At 47.4% G+C, this 22,126-nt stretch overlaps 2 protein-coding genes across 6 annotated transcripts in view; both read left to right on the top strand.

Annotated features, from left to right (window-relative positions):
• Pde10a (phosphodiesterase 10A) overlaps positions 1-11,866 on the top strand; it is a 419,189-nt gene extending 407,323 nt beyond the window's left edge. For all 5 annotated transcript variants that reach the window (XM_055615961.1, XM_055615960.1, XM_055615964.1 and 2 more), the window contains 4 exons: positions 701-812; positions 2,374-2,454; positions 4,119-4,207; positions 6,760-11,866. In XM_055615961.1, coding sequence (XP_055471936.1) covers positions 701-812; positions 2,374-2,454; positions 4,119-4,207; positions 6,760-6,877 — 400 coding nt within the window. In that variant the 3' untranslated portion in view covers positions 6,878-11,866. The remainder of the gene's footprint in view (positions 1-700; positions 813-2,373; positions 2,455-4,118; positions 4,208-6,759) is intronic.
• A 2,379-nt stretch (positions 11,867-14,245) lies between these two features.
• The window catches only part of CUNH6orf118 (chromosome unknown C6orf118 homolog), a gene marked incomplete in the record, with an annotated part of 23,413 nt that continues 15,532 nt past the window's right edge, over positions 14,246-22,126 (top strand). The window contains 4 exon segments of the mRNA XM_055616064.1: positions 14,246-14,282; positions 18,999-19,705; positions 20,475-20,597; positions 21,908-21,967. Coding sequence (XP_055472039.1) covers positions 14,258-14,282; positions 18,999-19,705; positions 20,475-20,597; positions 21,908-21,967 — 915 coding nt within the window.

Raw genomic sequence — 22,126 nt, 5'->3', positions numbered from 1 at the left:
TATTGTTTTTCTTTGAGAAAATATTTAGCTGCATTACACAGAAAGCAAGTTAAACATGCAGTGTGTGTTTAACTACAGATGCCACGAAGCTAAAAGGAAAACTCCTGTCTTTGTCAGAGCCCGAGTTTGAACCTGTTCTTGCTAAACAGCATAGCCTTAGAGGAAGGTGGCCTGTCCCACTCTGCAAAGGAACAAGCTCATGGCATACCCAAACCCTCTTCTGACCTGGCCACACTACTCCTCCTTTAGAGAAGTTGAGCATTGTTGTATGTCTCGGACTTTAGGGATATAGGATGAATGTTCTAGGGCAGGTTTTCTCTTCAGGAGACACCAGACTTGCAGAGGTCTGTGAAATGAAGGCTTGGCCCACAGCTCTGAGGAGAGCCAGGCAATCTGGAAGGTAATAGAACGCCTCCTGCAGTGTTTGCTCAAACAGGGAGGTGCCTACAGAGGAACTGGGAGCACAGAGCACACTCCTGTAAGGCTTTAGTAGAGGGACCTGACATCACCACACTTTAATTCCACTTTGTTGTCCTGTCTGCAAGACTGCGTGGTTTTGCTTCTTAATGCTTTCTCTGTCATAGGAAGTGTCACATGGGTAAACCTGAGTCCTGGAGATGCCTGCACCCCACCCTCACTCCCTGTAGTTCCCTGGGAAAAGTGCAAATACTGCATTCACCTGTTTTGTATTGTCTTTTAGAGACCGTGTAATTGGGCTGATGATGACTGCCTGTGACCTTTGTTCTGTGACGAAACTTTGGCCAGTTACAAAACTGACAGCCAATGACATCTACGCAGAATTCTGGGCTGAGGTATGTCCTTGCTTCTTATATTAGCTTAGACATTACCAAGAAGTGGGAAACTATTTTAATAGAAATATGGCATGTGGCTAGTCCATCTACCTGATAACCTAACTGGCCATGTTAATAGACATCTTGGAAAACTGCTGTCAATCACATACTCCATGATGGATTATACAGTCAGGCAGTGAAAGCTCTGTTACAGCCTAACTGATTGAGGACAAGTTCCCTGATCCCCAGGGAGAGAGTTTAGGACCATGCTCACTGAGCACTGCTGCAGCCATTCCCCTATTTGATAGCTGAACTTCCCTCTCCAGTATGCACTCCTGAAGATTGCTTTAAACATGCACTGGACACAGAGGGCTCTGAAGCCCTGGGCTGCACCTGCCACCAGTGAAGAACTAAGGAGAGTTGCCCTTGTTTGCCTCTGGCATAAGACAGTGTCAGTGTGGTCACTGGCCAGCTCAGGTTCTGCCTTCTGGAGGGCAGCCAGCCTCTAAAGCAGCAGCTCTTAACCATTTGCAGGTTAAATGACCCTTTCACAGGGGTCACCTAAGACCATCTGAAAACACAGATATTTTCATTACGAGTCATAACAGTATTATGAAGTAGCAATGAAAATAACCTCCTGGTTGGGGCTCCCTACATGAGGAACTGTATTAAAGGGTTAGAGCATTAGGAAAGTCGAGAATCACTGCTCTAGAACATACACACATACTTTGTTTTCACTGTGTAACAGAACCTGTCATGCCTAGTTAATGAAAGTGATATCCTACACTGGTCTCAAGTGCACCAATCCCTCATCACCACAGTCAGTCTGGTGGTATGTGTGAGCTACCATACATTCTACCAACACCACCTGGGAAAACTGGACTGTTGTTTCACACGGCTTTATACTATGCAGGTCATATTTTACCAACCAGGTTTGTGCTCTAAGCTGTGGGTGAGGACATGGCAGACACGTGGTATAGGCTCCCTCCCTGCATACTTATAGATTCCCAGAGTCTGAGGTAGATAAAGCATCATTAAGATGTTCACACTTTATTTAACCAGACAGGAGCAAGTGCCTTTGTAAGAGCCGTTGGGATGCTGTGTGCGTCTTGTGGCCTCTCTAGAGGATGGTACAAATCCTCTTCTCAAAGCCTAGTGTGTGGGAAGTCTTCTCTGTATCCACCCACAGCAGGAAGGTGGCGGTACAAGCCTTGAGCTGTCCTCGATCCTCATGGACCGTTTTGGCAAAATTCTTTGGTAAATGCCCTTAAAGCCCACTCATTGCACACAAAGGGAGAACCATTTGAAGAAGAAGCCAGGACAGTCTTTCAACCTTTGCACACGTGTCCCTCCTCCTGCCATTAGCTGCTGCCCAGTGGCACCAGAGGAGATGGTTGGGTGTCTGGAAATCTGGCAATAAAAGAACATCAGAGCGCGGTACCAGACAGTAGCACAGAAATCGCTGTTGCTTTGACACATCTCTTGGGGCATGAGGCATTTATTTTGAAGAAAATTTTTATCCACACCGTAATTTGGTATGGCTATTGGAAAACTACAAATACATTCCTCCCGTCTATTTTAGGGTGATGAAATGAAGAAACTGGGAATACAGCCCATCCCTATGATGGACAGAGATAAGCGAGACGAAGTCCCTCAAGGACAGGTATGAAGAACAAGAGCCATGTATATGGCCATCTGGTTTTCTGTTCATCATCTATTATGGAACTTGGTGGTTTTTAATCCTCTGTGGAACTATTCTCAGACACGGGGATCACTGTAACGTGTGTTCTATCTGGTTCCTGCATCTGTGCGAACCTGTTGAAGTCCTGCCCACTCCGGGTGTAGATACCTGCCTCTCCCCCAATAGCTGCTTCTTTTGTTTCACTATTTTACATTTGGTTATTAAATTATTTGAAATACATCTTATCATGTGGCTTAAGGAAGGGATCTAATAAAGTCCTCCCAAGTAGTTACAATAGATTCCATCCCAGTAAAAAGTTTTGTTTTAGGACTCCCAATGAGAATAGTAGTTTGTTTTAAAATAGGTTAAATGTTGCCAAATAAATAAGTAACTCCTTTTGCAGCATGAGGGGGAGTTTTAAATATCTGTGGGATGCACAAATATTTTGCCAATTCCTTTAAATTCTAAATTGCATATTGTGAAGTTATGTTGTCACAACAGCAAAGTGCTCTGTCCCCCAATAAGTAATCGTTTTCTCTGGATGCTTTAGCCAAGTGACTTCTTGCTAAGGTTTAGGAAAAGCTATGAAAATAAAAAAGGGCCCACTGTGGTGGTTCATCCCTGTAACCCCGGCCCCCAGAAGCCTGTGGCAGGTCCACCTGGACTGCACATGAGGCACTGTCTCAAGCTTATGTTCAAAGCGGTCAAAATTAAAACCTTCCAGAATTGTTCTAGCATGATCATGATGGTAACTAGAGCAGGAGGAAGTGAGAACTACATAGAATCCCTGCTGTTTCTTGTCTTTGGTGCATATCAATGTTCGGCTTGTAAAGAAGCTGCTTAACCTAGGGGAGTTCATGGTGCCACTTTGCCATCTGTTAGCAAGTCACAAAGCAGGGCTCTTCAGTGGAGGGCAGTTATCTGTGCTCTGCTCCGCTCCACAGTGATCCACGTCTGCCATTCACTAGAGCACGCTGGGGTAACATCAGTTGTTAGAACTGTGAAGTCTTGAGAGAGAGAGAGAGAGAGAGAGCTGAGCTAGGAGAACTTCCGTGAACACCTGGGATGCCTGTTGAAGCACAAAAGTCTGGGGGAGGATAGGGATGGCACAGGCTAAAGGTAACAGAAGAAAATCAGAAATACATCAGCAGCCCCTGAATGCTAAGCTCAAAGAGAGCTGGGCAGTTGAAGGGCTCTGAAATATCCACCAGGCAGCATTGAGTTCCCACGGCCTCTCAACAGGCCTTGGATTCACCCAGGTGTAGCTAGAATTTCCTTTAACTCACTTAAGGTTTGCATCCCATGAGTGTGTAAACTGCAGGGGTGTGTCGAGGATTTGTGTGTGTATTCCAGGCATTCATCTAAATACACAGGCACTGGTCCTGTCGGGGCTGAGAAGACACGGAGCACATGTAACACACAGCACACAGCAGAGAAAACGCAGAGCATACACATAGCACAGAGCACAGCACACACACAGCGCCCAGAGCACACACATCACACAGGACACACTCAGCCCACAGTACACACACAACACATAGCAGGAACAGCTGACTCCATATGTAGGCTTCAGCAACAGAAGAGTGGGGAGGGCCAGCATCTTAACGTCGACCTTGTTTCACGTCCCTGACCTCTCCCTGTGGCAGCTTGGATTCTACAATGCCGTGGCCATTCCCTGCTACACCACCCTGACACAGATCCTTCCGCCCACGGAGCCGTTGCTCAAGGCCTGCAGGTAGGCACAGCGTCAAGTGGCTTCAAAGCCATCTTGAACCCTCGTGGGGTTTTTCACTCCATCAGCCCATGGGTATGTCATGTTTACAGTTCCAGGTGAATCTTCTGATTGGAAGTGCGGGCTCTGCTCTCCATCAGTCTCGTTCAGGAGTCTTGGGTGGGCCCCATTGATGGGTTTCCTCAGGGATGGCACAGCCCCCCCACTTTGCTTTCTTCTTATCAGAGTTGAATCTCAGACACTAGCTGATGCTAAAGCAGCCTCTTATGCAGCTCAGACAGGACAAATGGTGCTGGCAGTCCTTGCCATGGACCAGGGTAGGTCAAGGGACAGCTGTCCAGCTGAGCTAATGGGGCTGTGGGCAGAGGATCTCTTGAAGTAGGGTTCTCACCTGTGCACTGTGTGAGCTAACCATGAAGGGCCTCCTTGAGGGCAGTGTACCCCTTTCTGTAAGTGGCTCCCTTCCCTATTTGTGAATGTCGTGTCTGTGGTCTTTACTGACTAGACCCTGACTCCTAGATCCCTTGTCAGGCAGCAAGCTGTAACCTCTGACCCCCAGGGTGTTCCCTAGACACTCAAACAGACCTTCTGTTGCAAATCTCCTAGCCACCACATGTCTTCCTCAGTGACTTACACGGTGTATATGAGGAGAGCATGCCCATTCATTCTCTCCAAAAGACAGCAGGAGGCCCTGTCAGCATACAGAGGCCTACCCCGTGCTGTGTCTAAGGGCAGTACTGTGCTCAGGTGCTTTTCGGGGCAGGCGCTCAGCCTAAGTTGCAGCAGGAGCTGTATGTGCAGGAGGAGAGACCTGGGTGGGTACCTGTCCTGTCGGGTGTGCTCTGCCCCCTACCTATTAGCTGCAGATTCTCTGTACCTCTCCCCTTCCTTTTCCTGAGATTCCTGAGATGGTGTCTGGGGCACTTCCTCAGTGGCTCAGTCTTGCTGGAGTGGAACCAGGGGAAGAGGAGGGCAGACATTTATCCAGAAGGTATTAAATAAAACCCAAAGGTGGGGTGCTCCAGCTTCTGCTGTGGTTCTTGAGACGAGGTTTCTCTGCGTAGTCCTGGCCATCCCGGAACTTGATGGAACTCAGAGATCCATCTGCCTCCGCCTCCTGGGTGCTGGGATTAAAGGTGTGCACCACCACTGCTTGGCTTATAGATTACTTTTTCAAACACCAAACAAATAAAACCAATGAGGAACACCATCTAAGATCATCTGTTTCCCTTTCTGAGACATGGTGCTCCCTCCCTCCGTTCCTGGATAGTAGTACACTCAGTCCATCAAGCCGAGCTTCAGTGGCCTCCCTCACAGGGAGTTGACTGCAGTTTGATCCACAGAGGCCAAGAGTGATGGCTTCACACAGTGGGCTGTGACTCACTCCTGGCGGTGGTGGTGGGGACCAGCTTACAGAAATACTCACTTTCAAGGACAGTGGAGACATCATCTGAATCTGGACCTGCAATCTAGGCCGGAAACACCCTTTCCCGTCTGGAACGCCATGTTTTGTAATGAACAGTGAGACACTGTCAGGCTAGGTAGCTGTTGCGACTTCTAGTTCAGGACTGGCTGCTGTGGCACTCGGCCCAGGCAGCCTGGTGAGTATGCTAGGGGACTTTGGGCAGCTTTGATGAATCCCTGCTTCTCTGTGCCCACATCACTTCTTAAAGACAATTTTTGTGTTTAAATATAGCACACAGGAAGATTAAGAAAATTACCAGATAGGATATATCTTTTCCCAACATGTCAGAAAAAATCTCCAAGATCTGGGGAAAGCATGTATGTCATATGCAGGCCAAAAGTTCTATCCTTCCCACATTATATTTTAGGAATCTCTTTTTCTCCCCCCTCCCAAGAAGACCTTAGCATGCTTGTGTGTAAATTGTGTGCTTGCCAGTGTTGAGGCTCCTTTCTGACACTGACTTTGTTGGAAAGAAAACCGAGTCAGGGTGGCAGTGCCGTGGAGAGCTCTGCCAGTCCCACAGGACAGTCACCTTTGTGGGGTTTCAAGGCTGTGATGTCTGTGATGTCCCACCTGAGGGCTAGAGAAAGAGAAGACTGGACTGACAGATGGCACAGAGGTGCCTCTTCTGCAGTAGGGTGCTTTGGAAACCCAAGTCAGCATTTTTGGTTGCTTTACAAATGCAAGGCTGTTTAAGGCCGTTTAAGGGCAGCGGAGAGGTTAATTGTCCTCCTTTATCCTACCTAACTTTGATAGTACCGCTCCTGCTCTCCCATCTGCCATCCCTGGCTCTCCCTTGCCAGGATCAACCCCCTGCTGACCCTGCCCTCGATAATTAGGAAATGCCTGGGTTTCTGTCTTTGCAGCCCAGAGCTGGTACAACAGGATGCCCAGTGGTCTGGGGTCTCCGAGGCTCAAGGCTGAGGTCACTGGCAAGAGCCTCCCTGGCTACCCCACACTAGCCACTGTCGGCATCAGAATGACCCCATTAAGGCTGTACTCAACTGTCCCCATCCTGCTAGTGTCACCTTTGAAAGCCAGTCCAGAAACCCACTTGAATGCCACCTGTAACTGTGTCCTGTGTTCCTAGGGATAATCTCAATCAGTGGGAGAAGGTGATTCGAGGGGAGGAGACTGCATTGTGGATCTCAGGCCCGGCAGCTGGCAAAGGGGCGTCCGAGAAGTTGCCTGTGAAGGTTGACGACTGATCCTGACATGGTGTCCGGCCAGAGACTGACTCACATCCCGCTTCTTTGACTTCATTCTTTTTATTTTCAAGGGGTGCAAACCTCTCCCAGAAGGTACCGTCGCACATACATGTGAGGCAGAGGACTTCCTGCTTGCCGCACATGGCTGGGACAGTGAGCGACCCGGGCTCCACCATATTCAGACATTCAGGCTCTTCTGTGGCCCCACCCAACTTCTGAATGCCACTCGCTCACACGCCAGCACTGCAGTGGCTGGGGGAGAGCAGAGACCACAGGAGGGGTTCTTACCCATGTCCTTCCATGAGGGCATGGCCAGCACCCTGTTCTGGGCTCTGCTTCTAACAGTAATGCTGCTAGCTGGCATTGGTTATAAATAGGACACACGTCCCTGTCGTGAAGTTCACATGTGACCTCCTTGTAGGTAACTGAGTTGGAGCCTGGGACACAGGTCATGAAGGATACAGGGCCACAGGTGATAGAGAACTCCAAGTTGTTGATTTAGGCAGACCATAAGGTGTGTTCTTTCAGTTCATTTGGGGACACGTAGGTGAGTCAGCTCCACTCTGACGGAAACAGAACTCTGCCCTGGAGATACGGGGTGCACCCCAGGCACCCGAGAACTGCAGCTCTCACTTCAAACCATGTCAAGGAATTAAAAAACTCCCCTGCCCCTTCCCCACCACTGTAGCCTTTGGCAACTTTACCAAACCCTTTGCACAAAAAATAATAATAATAATAATAAAAGTAAGGTGTATAAATTTTCTCCAGCAAGCAAATCTTATGAGTAAAAAAAAAATATGTGAATTTTAATAATTTCTTTACATTTTCACTGTGTGTTATGCCAGAATTTTAGTCACATCCAAAGTGAAAGATTATTCTAGAAGACTCCTCATTCCATGCCGTACTCCCCTCAGAGGCACTGACAGTGTGGCCTCAGTCTCCTGGAGAGCCAATGCCTCCCCTGACTGTGCAGTCAGGCCTGATAGGAGGAGGCTCAGGGCCACCGCACTGACCTTGATTGTGTCTTCTCTGCTGCTCTCACCATTCAGACCTCCACAAAGAACGCTGTGTGTGGCTAGTTCTCCTGTATGGCTTTCTGGCGACTGCTGCTGTGCAAAGTTAGAGAAGCCGACAGAACCCTCTAGTCCCTTCCTGTGGCGTACTAAAGAAGTCACAGGTTCATGCCCTGAGGACTCTCAGGACAGTGGCACGGAGACCAGAGAATCTGTGGTTGGCTCACTTAGTGAGCCTTGGGAAGGTAGAGACAGATCAGAAACAAATGTCTCACTCACCGCTCTGGCAGGAGTATGAAAAGTTGCTTTAAAATGAATTTTTGGAATAGACTTCGATATACACAGGAGTGTGGCATTTGCAAAATCTATTCAGGCTCCCCCCCCCCCCCACTGATATATGTTATAGCAGAATGGGCTGAACACAAATCTTGTTCTTACTTTACATTAACACGGTGTGCTCAGTTTCCTCATGGGCTTCTAAACAGTTGCCATCTGCCCTACACACCACTCCATTTGCTGATGTCACCATACAAACTATAAGGTGATGCCAGTGGGAGAAGCCACCACAACACCAGGGCTGTGTGTGTATGCATGGTATGGGGACAAATACACAGATGTATTTATGGTACACACACATGAGACAAAAGGAGAGAAGAGAGAAGCAAGCGTTTGTAAAAAATGACAGTCACCCACCTACTCAAAAGCAGTGGTTTTCCACGTTGGGAATCAGGTCGATTTCTGTAAGGAGATGACTGTAGTGTCCTTCTATGAGTGTTGACCAAGGCAAGCCCACTTTCCGCATACAAACATGCCACCCTGGATTCAACAAGAAGCCACTCTGTCAACACAAGTTGGTCATCCATCTTGGAAGCTGAATTGCAAGAGGGGGCAGCATTTAAGATGATTGTTTTAACTCAGGCATTCTGAAGGCACGCGTTGAATTCTGTCCCCGAGTATGTAAAAGGACCCTGGAGGTGGGAATCCTATGCCGGCTCTAGCATTTCATGGTTGCTGTGGTAATAGGGATAGCACAGAAGTCTCTTAATTTGACCTGGCCAGGACTATTGTATGGTGTGGCCTAGGAATTTATTGGCGAGTCAATCGCATGTGAAATACCGTCACATGAAAAGCAGGATTGATAGAAGGCTGTACTGAGAAGACCTTTGTAACGTTCTCACCACGTGCCAAGACTCAGGAGGCATAGATTTGCCCAAAATAAAAGAGGCCAGGATGCAGCTGTATTTAGTTAATATTTTATTTTAGAATTCATGCAGTCAAGAGTATTGTTTATGTCCTAGCAAATATATTTAGCAGACAAGAACTTGAATTTTGCCTCTAGGCTTCTTCCCACCTCTCCCCCCACCCCCCATGTGTTTTTCTCACAAAAGGTTTCCAGGAATTTCTCATTAATGTCTGATGCAAACTGGGTGACTAATAATGAATATAAACAGAATGTTCAGTTTACCAAGATTGTATTATTTATGATCATTTGTAATATTCAAATTTTATAGCCCTGGTGATGATTTCATTTCTTTCCACACTTTGCGGTGTCTTTGTATCTGGGAAAATGTTCTTAGATAGTCAAATGCGTGCCAACACCAGCCTGGGCCCGGGCCTGGGCAGTGGAATACAATCCTAAAATTTGTTCACATCTGCCAGTTGTCAGTTCGACATTAGAGCCCATGGGTGGCCTGGAAGCGGTAAAAAGCATGCTGGGGCGACAGTCAGCCTTCTACCTTCCCAGGATGCTCTCTTCTTAGGGAGAGCAGTTGAATCCTGTCCCCAGCTCCCTCCAGCTGGAAAAGTGTGTTGTCTGCTGTCACTGGTGATGCTCCAAGATGAGTCACTCCCACAACAGCAAAGATAGAGTCAGTTTGATCTGACCCGCTTAGCGTAGCTCTCTCTTTTATTTTTTAGCATGTGTTGGCATTTTTGTTTCATACACACTCAGTGAATTCTGCCTTCTCAGTGTGTTCATACATGTGCTAGCCATGTTAGCACAGCCAGCCTGTTGCTGCATGATGCCTTAGGAGACCAGGCCTTTAAATGGGCTTAGCTTGGCCTAGAGAGTTTCTGCTCTCTTAGATCTAAATTAAGGCCTCAGCTTTAACAGGACTAAAATATTCGCCATGCCTTGGCCTGTGCCTTTATTTTAAATGCTGGCTTTTCCCCCTTTCTCTCTGGGGCTCACTTTTTACCCTTCGAAAATGTAAAGGACAGCATTTAAAGGGGCATGTTCCTGATTGGTCCATCAGGCTCCCCTCATCACCCCACTTCAGTGACATCTACCTTGGTGACATTGTCAGGAACTATGACTCCAGCTGGAGGCACAGTTCTTCTGGGTTCTGGCTCCCCGGCTGGCTTTGGCTTTGAAAGTGTCTTCTCTCTGTATATTCCAACCCTGAGTTTGCTCTGCGGAGCCTGTGTGTCCTGGGATTCTTGGAAGACAATTCATCCAGTCACAGACTCCTCCAGCTGCAAGTGACAGTCGTGGTGAAATCTGAGTTAGTCACATGGATGTCAGCCGTGGCTCCCCCTTACATGGCCACGTGTTATATTTCCACGTGTGAGTCTTTGTTGCTGTCCATTTGGCTGACAATATTTATACTAAGTTGAAATTAGAGATCTCCCGTGGAGAACACCATTTAAACAAAGTTTTATCAACAAGAGTATTTAAGGTATTTTATGCAACGACAGAAACAGAACAAAGAAAGAAAATTGCTTTTAGAGGTGTCCTTGTTGCCGGTGGGGAGTGAAGGACAGCATTGCTAGTATGAAGAAAAACACACTTAGAACCCAGAGGACCACCTGCCCGTGTCGCATGCCTTGTCCCTGCTCAGTAGAGGAAAGCAGTGCTTTCCAGGCCCCGAGAGTCTCCCTGCTCCTTACTGTAACGATTTGTAGCTGAAACAGCACACCCGAGTCTGGCCCTGCGCGGGCACAGAAACATGCCAGAACGCCAGCGTGGAACCACAGCTGAATACAGCGTCTGCCACAGAGGAAGTCAGCGCACTTTCTCAGTGCTTAATCTCCAGGTACCCTACATTTATCCCTCATGTAAATTAACTCCCCAGACACTGGTTATTGTGTAGCCCTCCAAAACCACAATTCTATCATGGGCATCCCCACTCTCTCTTCCAGTTTGGTCACCCTAACCCTAGTCTTATGCTGTATCTAGAATAGTGAGTATAAATGTGTGGGAATACTGTTTCCACATGATCTGTTGTATGGAGTATATGCTACATGTTCATTTCCTGTACACAGGAAAGTGCAGTTGATTGATGCTCAAAAGTATCTCTGTATAGTGCCCCGCCTATTTAAAAATCACGTACTTGCCCAGAACACTGTGAAATGCTTCGCAAAACTACAAATGCAGCGTCTGGATTCTTTCTGAGAAGAGCAACTTTCTCCACATGAACACGGAAACAAAAGAGATCCTCCATCCACACCCAGCCTGGGCACCTCAGAGGTCAGGATGACAGCCTTCTTGCTGGCCAACACCTGCTGGAGCAGGGGGTACAGGTCCCGGCATCTGATCCTCAGTGGATGGGTCTGCAGCCAAAGCCTTAATGGGCTCTCTTTTGAAGGGAAAAGAAAGAATTTCAAGTTAACAATATCCAACGTTATTATAGCTAATGAGTTAGAAAATTCCAAAAAGATGATTTTATATGTATGACAAAAAAAAAAAATCTTTGTAAAGTGCGCAAGTGCAATAATTTAAAGAGGTCTTATCTTTGCATTTATAAATTATAAATATTGTACATGTGTGTAATTTTTCATGTATTCATTTGCAGTCTTTGTATTTAAAAAATCTTACTGTTATGTTTGTATAATAGAACAGTAATCATTTATTATAACTCGGACAAGGTGTAAATAAATTCATAATTCAAACAGCCAGTATATATGCATATATGGGTGTTACATTGCAAAAATCTCTATCTTTGTTCTACTCACATGCTTAAAGCAGTAAGGAATCTTTTGTGGATATGTAATTATACATATAAAGTATATATATATGTATGATACATGAAATATATTTAGAAATGTTCATAATTTTAATGGATATTCTTTGGTGTGAATAATTGAATACAAAGTTTTTAAAATATCATCTCTCAAGTTTGCTCTCGTTTGTGCGGAAGACGATAGATACCCAGAGAGTCTCTGTAGGTGGCAGCCAGATCCTTTTCCCACAGACACTTGTTTGTCTGGGAGACCACACAGTCTACACCAGCTACAGCTGGTAAACTGCTACGGAGAGGAACCAGAGGGCAGCTTCTCTGTATAAAGGTTAAATATATTCCTCACCCTCATCAGGGTCTGTGCTTGTTAGGTGTGTGTGTGTGTGTGTGTGTGTGTGTGTGTACATGTGTGTGTTGACACAAGCTAGAGTTTTAGGGGAAGAGGAGCTCCAACTGAAAAAAATGCCATAGTAATTGGCTTGCAGACAAGTCTATGGGACATTCTCTTAATTAATGATTGATGGGGAAGGGCCCAGGTCAGTATGGGTGGTGCCACCCCTGGGTTAGTGGTTCTGAGTGTATAATAAATGAGGCTGAGCAAGCCCTGGGAAGCAAGCCAGTAAGCAGTCCCCTGTGGCCTCTGCATTAGCTCCTGCCTCCAGGTTCTTGCCCAGCTGGAGTTCCGACTTCCTTCCAGGATGAAGTGTGACCTGAGTGTTGTAGGCCGAAATAAAGCCCCTCCTCCCCGAGTTACTTTTGGTGATAGCCTTTATGACAACAACAGAAACCCAAGACAGAAGCAGACTGTCATGTCCACTCTTCCCACCCACCCACCCTCACACACTCACACACACACATACACACACACACACACACACACACACACACACACACACACACACACCCTACCCCTCTGTCCAGCTAAATTAGAGAAGCAGGGTTGGGGTGGGGTGGGGGGAATAGGGGAAGTGAAGGGGGGAGGGGAAGGGGGACGTGGGGCAGTGAGGTGTGGGGTGCGGGAGGCAGTGGCTCCCTGGTAGAGCATTTGCTTCCAAGGACCTGTGTTCCAGCCTGGCACTGTAGAAAGGCTGTTAGTTCCCTTGCACATCAAATCCTGACAGCTGAAAAGTAGTGCACAGTCACCAGGCTGGAAGGGCTGGAAGGAGTCCAGGCTCTGAGTCAGAATTCACTATTCACTGCTGAGGTCACGTGTCATAGGTAAAGGCCATAGGTCACTGGAGCCTGCTAGCAGCAACTCTGCCCCCCCCCCCCCCCGCCTTTCCACAGCACGGGGCCGTTGCTGCTCAAGAGACTCTTCCCCGGATGGATCCAGGTGTCTGGTTCTTCCATCCCTTGGCCTTCAGAAGCCCCCAGGCCCGTGCAGAGGGGGAGTGATGGAATATATTTAAAAATTCGCCATGCATATGTCAGAACTGATATGCAAGATATTTATTGGATGGAGATAAGAGAGAGGAAAGGGGAGAGAGAGACATGGGGGGATGCCCTGACAGAGAGAGTGTAAAGAGCAAGAGAGGAGCAAGAGAGCGAGAGAAAGAGAGCGGGGGGGGGGTGTACAGGCCACTAAGTACCTGGTCCAGAAGATGTCATAGGAAGCAGGTACTGACACAGGACATTGTGAAGACCCTAATGGCAGGCCAGTTGAATTGCCTGCACAACATAATAGGGAGCAGGGAAGAAGATGAGAAAGCTAGGGATTTGCTTCCAGAAAAGCCCAGCTTAGTTTTGACAGGTCAGAGCGTTGCATCAATAACAACATACTTCTTCAATCATTTTGATGGAATATTAAACATTAGTAAAGTAAGGAGTAGGGGTTTTGCTGTATTCTTAAGGCCCGACCCATATTCGACCCCTGACATTCTGATTTTGTAGAATGATTGTGCCAGGACTTGGAAGAATTATTTCTGGCTGGAGAAAAAACAAAAACAAAAACAAAATAACCAAAAAACAGACTAACACTTTCCAGAGGCCACAGGCCGTGTGCAAACCAGAGTTTTTCCCATCCTGCCTGAATTCTAGGAATCTCAGTTGGTGACCCTATTATGGATTCAATAACGCCAGCTCCCAGCATTCCTTTAGTGCCCTCTGCACTTGGGACTAGAACCAAGGACGGCAGCTGGGCCACATTCACTGGGGACACCACAGGACTCAGTTATCTTTTGTCCCCAGGCTCTGTAATGAGTCGGCACAGTTGCTTTCAAGTCCAAGGAGTATTCTGTTTTGAAAAGTAAAGCCAAGGAGCATCCCTCCAGCGCTGCCAGGCAAGACTCCTGGCTATTCTGCCACCCTGTGGCTGGGCCCCGGAAATACACTCTGGGGGAGGGGCTAGGAATGTTTACCGTTCCCTTGGCAACTGCAGACTGGGCTAGCAGCTAGCACTAAGAGGGGCGATGGATAAGGATCCCAAACCTGAAAGTAAGTGGTCTGCCTCCATTTCTGTGTTTGTGTGGCTCAGCTGATGTCTGGCTGCTTGGGAAAGCTGGTTTCTCAGAAACGGTTTTGAAAGTAAAAGCCTTTTTGGTGCCTGAAGGTCAGCTCCTGGATCAGAAGGGTTTACTTGGATCCAGAGACTCAAAGCTGGACGGAAGCTTGAGGAAGCTGGCTACTTCCGTCCACCAACAGGCACAACGAGCAAAGAACGCATGCGCACCAGTGCTTCACTTCCGTCATTTTCCATTCAGTCCAGGGACCCGCCTAGGAAACAGGATGGGTCTTCCCACCTCTATTAACCCACCGAGAAAGCCTCTCAGGCCTTGGCAACAGGGCACCCTCCTCTGGAACAGTTCTATTGAGAGTTCCTCTGGGGATTCTTCATTGGTGTCTGGCTGATATGATAAAGTAACCAACACCGAGGTGTCGGTGTTATGTCGTAGGATGTGTGTGAAGGTGCATGGCGTGCGTGGGTGCCTGTTAGTGAGTAAGAAGGGGAAAAGGCAGAGGTGCTCACTGCACTAGCTCAGTGTTTTCTTTAAAGCTGAGTTTTGAGAAACTTTCGGTACCACACCACTGTCTCGGAGCATGACTAACCAGTCGGGAGGCAGGTAGACAGTCAGATGTCTTATTTTGAAAGCGTAGTGTAGTGTCCACCCATAATAAAAGACAGGAACAGCTCCCGAGCAATACATGTAACGTCCCAGCAGTCCAGCTCTTACGTGACGCCACCAATATCCGGGGCAGAGTTCACTCGTGGACAGTGGCTAGAGGTGGTGGCACCCAGCAACCCCCCTGTCCACATCCACTGGTGGGGAGGACAGTAAGTGGACGCCAGCTCCACCGCAGGTGTCCCTTGAGCATGGCAGAGGCTGATTGGCACGGCCTCAGCTGTGCTTAGCCAGGTTAGCCATTATTCGACACCCACGAGGTCAGAGCCAGGCCATTGGCAGGAGGTCTGGAGGGAGATGTGGTCACCTGAGGGTCTCTTGTCCTTAGACAGCGTCCACTGAGCCTCCTGGAGCCCACATTTTTATGACCCCTCCAGGCTGGTCCTGTGCATATACCCTTTGACCCCTGCTCCTGATCGGTGTGATCCTCCCGATCACAGGGCATTGCTGGTTAATTGTGTTTACTTCTGTTGTCAACACGTCCTGATGTGAGGATAGTGAGCAGAAAGACCTTTATTCTGTGTCTATCTGTAGAAAGATGAATTATTTTTTCTAAATTAATTAATGCAGGAAATTATTATGGCAGCAGTTTTCTTTAACCAGCTAATTTCCCAGTGACTGACACAGAGAGACTATGATTTATTATTTAACGTAAGCACTATGCTGGGCAGATTCTAAGCTAGTCTACTCCTAGTACCTCCGAAAGCCACATGAAAGCTAATTGCTTGCCAATCTGATGGCTCCTGGGCAGCTTCTGCTCCATCAGTCTGTCCTTAGAGGTGTGTGCTCACAGTCCATCTGGTCCCATGGCAACTCCTTTCTCTCTCCGGCTTCCACTCCTCCTCCTGCCTTTCCATCTGCTTTCCCTCTCGACCCCAAGCCCAGGCACCTCAACCTCTGCCTCCCTCTCTTCTACCCGGCCATAGGCTTCCACATCTTTATTTAGCCACCCAGGAACAATTGGGGAACATTTCCTATCATCATATGGTTACAGGTTCAACACTGATAACAATGCCTGTGGCAGGGCAGTAACCAGACCTCAGGGCACTGAAATAAGCGTTTGGAAACAAAGTCGGACCTTCCTACAACATCTGTATTTTGTTCTACACATTCACTGCTATAGCCCACTCACAGTCTTTCCTCCGTGTTCACCACGTCCCAAGTGCTTTCTCCTCTTACTCCACTGCTCTCCTGCGAACGGCGCTCATGAAAACAGAAGTAGAGTTAGGCTGGCTTGAGTAAAACAGTCTGAACTAACCTTCACATTAAAAGTTGATGTTTGTGCCCCCCACCTAAAGATGCATGTCTAAAGAAATATCATATTAAATGATTTTTTAAAATGTTGCAGGTGTTTAATTTAACACAGACTTTGCCAATCAACCTGAGGCTGTTCTCCTCATCAGCGGACTTACATAAAGCTGTCTTGTTTTTCCTTAAAGATGATTTGTTTCCAGACCATTTGTGAGGGCGAAGCCACATTTCCCTAGGATGAGCTTAAGCTTTCCTGTTTCTTGGGGTTGGGCAGACACTGTGAGAAGTACAGATGGCTAGTGTCTGACTATGCACGATTGGACCTGAGCATGCAGTAGGTAGCTGGAGAGCCTGGCCAAGGGGGTGGCATCTGGATTCGACAACTCTCTCTGCAAGTCAGTCAGATAAGACACATACTAAGCCAGCAGTTCTCGGCTTGTGGGTCGCAACCCCTGTGGTAATTGAACAACTCTTTCACAGGAGTTGCATAGAGGAGAGCCTGCGTATTATGTATTCACGTTATGACTCAGTAGCTAAGTTACAGTTATGAAGTAGCGACTAAATAATTTTATGGTTGGGGGGTTCACCACAACATGAGACACTGTATCAGGAAGGTTAAGAACCGCTGTGCTAATCAGAAAGAACTCATTGGTGGCTTTGAGTCTTTTCTGGACATGAACTAACAGGAGGATGGCTCTGAAGCACCGTGTGCCTTCCCACTCTCATTTTCTACAGTGTTTCACACACATCTTTCCTGTTTTCTGTGTCCTGGCTTTGGTTGAAATACAGGACTCTCCGTTCGGATAAAAGTCAGGTTAATATTTTATCAATTGATAAAAGGCATTTCTTTGAAGCACTAAGCTAATCAGTGGGGGAAGTCTTAAAAAATTCTATTCCCAGTAGTGTTTGTTTCAATATCCAGCCACAGCCTCTCACATGGGACTGAGTATGGCTCATTTTCACCTAGGGCTGTACTGGAGTGGCTGGGCTTGACCACATTCCTAAAGGGACAGGATTCTGAGATGGTCAGAGCTTACCTAGTGCCTGGTGTGACCCCAGGCATCTCTCCCAGGGCTGAAGGAATGAGGAGCTTTGGTGATGTCTATGTCCAAAGGACCCAAGACAACCACACATCGCGGAAGCCAACTGACTAGAAGCAAAGGATAGGAAGCCATTGATTACTCAGAGATACAGGACTCCAAGTCAGAAAATAGATGTTCTCCAAAGGGGAGAGCTACCTGGCCAGCCATGGGTGTGTGTGTGGGGGGGAACAGCCATGTGTGTGTGTGTGTGTGTACAGCTGCAGGAAGTGGATTCTGACAAGGAGAACAATTCTGGAAGAGAGATTCCCTGGGGCTTCCAACCTTGGGTTTTGGTCCTGTGGTCCTAGAGCAGAGTAGTTGTGGCTTAGAGTTCTGTGGGCCTGGGTGGCACACAGAACTGGCTGTAGTTATGAAACAGCAGGAAGTTCCTGCTAGCCTTCTGTTCTTCCCAGGATGTGTCCTGACTCTTCCAAAGACATTTTAGACCAGAACTGGCCACATGTGTGGCACTGAGCCTAGAATAGGTCCTCAAAGTTCTCATTCATTCTGCTTCCCTTTGCTTGGGTTGTCATACAATTAGGAGAATAGCCAGGCACCTGGTGAAGGGCAACCCTTAGCAACCAGCTCTTCCACTTGAAGGCTACTCTTGGAAGGCCCTCATAAACATCCCAGCATTTCCTCTCCTCTTGATGGCCATGCATGCAGCTACTTATAGATGGGTTTATCCTGAGGACTTCCAGCTATGACAAGGATGGCTGTAGACACATCCTGCCTGCTTAGACCTGCTGAGATCCTCAAGTCTCAGGTGGGCCTGACCTTACCACCTGGAACCTGAATCTCCATGGCTCTGGGGACGAGAGAGGCCCCAACAAATTCTCATGGATCCAAAATGATATGGTGTAAATGTTTCCTCCCAGATTATCCCTGATTGTCTAAATAAAGTTGCCTACAGCCTGGATTGGGCAGAAGAGAGGTAGGTGGAGCCAAGGCTTGGGGGCTTGGGACAGCAGAGAGACCATGAGGATGAGAGAGGAAGAAGGAGCAGGTCACCATGGGTTAGCATGAACTAAAAGCACATGGCCAGGAGGAGCTTGCTCTGAGGAGTGGAATGATGGTGAGAAGCAGCCCAAATGGAAAAAAAACGTGCAAATATTTATGGGGGTTTTTGGCTGGGAAGTAGACAAGATAGCCTTAGAGGGTTAACATCTGCCAAGCCCCAGTGCATTAAGGCTTATTAGAAATCAAGCAGGTTTCTGTATCTATTTATTTATATGATGGTGGGTTAAGGAATAACTGATGCCTTAATAATTATATGGATCAATATTAAATATTCATAACATTCAACAGAATGATGCTGCCTGTAGTGGCTTGATTTTTCCCATGTTGGTTAAGGTCAGAAAAACAACCACACACACATATATGCCCTTGAGGCTAACCCCATCTGGACCATCCCTTCCTAAGAATCCTGTCCCAGATGTCAAGCTGACAAATAAAACTCTCCAGAGCTTTAACCTTGAATGGCTTGAGTTTTATGACTATAAGAGCACTTAGGGTGAACCCGTGTGCTCTTTATCCTCTGCTACACTCAAGTGGCTACAGGAGTCTTAGACTAATAAAGATGGAGCTGTTTTTCCTATCCTCTCTGAAGACTCCTCTTTTTCTGACAGACATGCAACAGGGCCGCTTTCCCATAGGTGCAGGAGGGGGCTCACCATTCTGTTTTCTTTCCTGGGCAGATTACCTGGAGTGGAAGCACTGTGAGACCTATGGAGTTAAGACTCTCTGCAATCTGAAGGAGCTCCTGACCCAAATCCAAAAGGGCCATAAGGAAGATATCTATACCTACACCTCAGGTCACCTGAACCCTGACAAGCTCTACAAGCCGCCTGACAGCATTGTCCAGCACTGGTACAATGCAAACAGGCCAAAGGAGAAGCCTGCCACCTTCCCACCCACCCTCTCCGGAGGCAAAAAGGTAGCAAAGATGAAAGATGCTTTGGTTTACTTTTCAGTCAACACAGCCCTTCATCCCGATGATGCCTACAGCTCGAAGCTGTTCAAGTATTTGAACCCACAAATGTTCCATTCCTACCCTTCTAATGATAATGTCACCTCAGAGGAGTTCCCACAGGAGGAGGAGGACAAAGAACTAAAAAAAAGACCTGTGTTTTCTCGGGAATCACACAGGAAGGAAGAGCTCGTGTTTCCTGAGATGAAAGTACTCAGATACCCAGAGGTGACATCTAGCCGCCAGTGCGCCAGGCCTGCCCCAGGTGGGGATGTGTATCGCTACATCACCTCCTACTTATCTGGCGTAACAAAAGCTGACAGATACAAGAAGTTCCTGAGTTTCCAAAGAGAAGTCCTAGCAAAGGAAGATCTCCTGAAGAGTGATTTCACAGGAAGCAAGGTGGCTGTGATCCATGAGAACAAACTGAAGGAGGTAAGGGGAACAGGGTTCATTGTGGTGCTGCCAGCATGGGTCTGATGCTCAGAGACCCTCGTGGGTCCTGATGGATCCTGAGGCACCCCAGTCACGTGCCCCGGCAGAATGAGACAAAATCGCCAGCATGATCAGTGAGAACTGAGGACTGGGGGAAGAAGGTAACACTTGGGCAGGGGTCAGCTGGAGGTGAATCCATGGTCAGCAGTGTTCAGTGATTGATGGGGACAGCCATGGAGATACTGTGACTGGGGTCGAGAAGACTGTCCACCTTACCTCTTACAGAAGATGGGAGGGGAGACCAGGCATGAGGGATGCTGCAGCTGCTGTTGGGTTAGGAATAATGGAACATGCTGGTGGGGGCTGTGATATGGGAGGGGACTGTGGGTTGAGAGGGAACCTTACTGGCTAGGGCAGCACATGGTGGGTAAGAATTCAGGGGAGAGGAGAAAAGTGCCATCTATATGTCAGGGAGCCAAAGTCCACCCTGTGGTCTTAAGGGTGTGTGTTGGGGCAGGAGTGCAGAGGATGAACCTCTGAGTGCAGAAAGCAGAGGTGGATAGAGAAAACGAGACAGAAGCAGACACACACAGTGACACAGGAACACGGCTCTTAGCAACTATGGAAGGGAATCAGAGGCTCGATGATTTGCTCTGCACAGCCCAACTGGGTGGCCTTTCCCAACTGATTCCTCAGAAGGACACACTGTACGGAGAGGAACATGGAGACCCTTCCATTTTCAGGGACTGACTCTGTGTCTTTCTTCCAGGAGCTCCAGAAGGTATGTACCTGCAACCCTCAGCAGTTCAACAGGTTGCAGGTCTTTGGAGAAATCTTCGAGGAAGTCTGCAGAAGTTCTCTGGTCTTTGGGGATCTCCTGAAAGAGATTAAGGTAGTAACAGACATTCTCTGCGTAACAGTTGAGAACTATGCAGGAGGAGGAGCAACTGTGAGAAGGCTCATGCCTCACAGAAATTACACAGTGCCCATTCCACAGAGAATGGGCATCAGTCAAAGATTCATGGGCTCTCTCGCTCTCTTCTCAGTCACATGAGCAAGCACCAAGTTAATTTGCTGCCTAGCCGCTGCGATTTCACACCAAAGTGTCCCGATTATGAGTTCAGAACAACACGGCGTATAAACTAGTTTTTAGAACTAGGGACTTATAAGTTTATAGTGAGTTTTTATGGGTTTTTGAGTTTGTTGTGATTTGGGGATGTTGCATGGAGTTTATTTTGAAAAATTAAGTTGCTTAAAGCCCTCTATTAGTTAATTTTCTGATGCTGTGATAAAATACCCAAATTAAGAGCAAGATAGAGAAGAAAGTGTATGTTTTAGCTCATGGTTGCAAAGGGGTAAAGTCCATCATGGTGGGAGCCATAGCAACAGTCAGGGAAAACATGGTGGCAGAAGCAGGAAGCTGGCTGATCCATGCACAGAAAGATGAAAAATAACAGGAAGTAGGGTCAGGTTATATACTTAAAGCCCACCTTCTATGGCTCACTTCCTACTGCAAGGCTTTACCAACTAAAGGCTCCATAACCTTCCCCCAAGTACCGCCCACTCGGGACCAACTGTTCAAATAACTGAGCCTGGGGAGGTTGATTCTCCTCTAAACCACAATAAAGGCTGCGTTGTGCTCCAATTTCCCTAACAAGGGTGGGTAGTGTTGGCAGTTTGCTGCCTGTTTTCCAGGACCCTCACCTTCAGCAGGTCCCAGAACTGCACACGGCAGGGGATAAGGTGTTAGATGTATGTCAAGATTTCTGACAGGAACTTGAACTGATTGGTAGCTGGCAGCGAAGATCGAATTCAATGACAATTCAGTTTTATGAATTTGCGTGCGTGTGTGTATGTGTGTGTGTGTGTGTCAGAGCACATTGTGAAAAGAGTTTACACATGGGGTTAGGGTCAGGGTCTGAAGTGATTCTAACTGATATTCTTAATGCCTGGCACAAGGCAGAGACATTGGAGGGCCGCAGACTTGCTGGCCAGCAAATCTAGCCAATCTGTGAGCAGACAGGGTGGACAGTGATGAAGGCAGATGCCAACCTCTGTCCCCTGTGTGCACACATGGATGCTTGTGCGTATGTTTTTACAAATTCATGCACCCACTCCCATATGCAATCCTGCTGACATTGGTGTTTTTTGTTTGTTTGTGTCTGTGTGTGTGTGTTTGTGTGTGTGTGTGTGTGTGCACAGGACGAATACGAACTCTACATGGCAGCTCTTCTGGACTCTCAGCCCACGGCACAGTATGAGGTAATAACCATCAAGAAGGACACAGAGAGAGCCTACATGTTCCTGGCTTAGTATTTCAGGAAGACACTCTCGACTCAGGAAGCCCCATTAATTACTCTGTTGTGCAAAATGGTTGATGTTTTTTTTTTTTTTTTTTTTTTTTTTTTTTTTTTTTTTTTT

The sequence above is a fragment of the Psammomys obesus genome, unplaced genomic scaffold, assembly GCF_907164565.1.
Source record: "Psammomys obesus unplaced genomic scaffold, mPsaObe1.curated_primary_1811, whole genome shotgun sequence".
Classification (NCBI taxonomy): Eukaryota; Metazoa; Chordata; class Mammalia; order Rodentia; family Muridae; genus Psammomys; species Psammomys obesus.
Note: the sequence above shows the minus strand (reverse complement) of the source record. Positions and strands in the feature narration are given on the sequence as shown.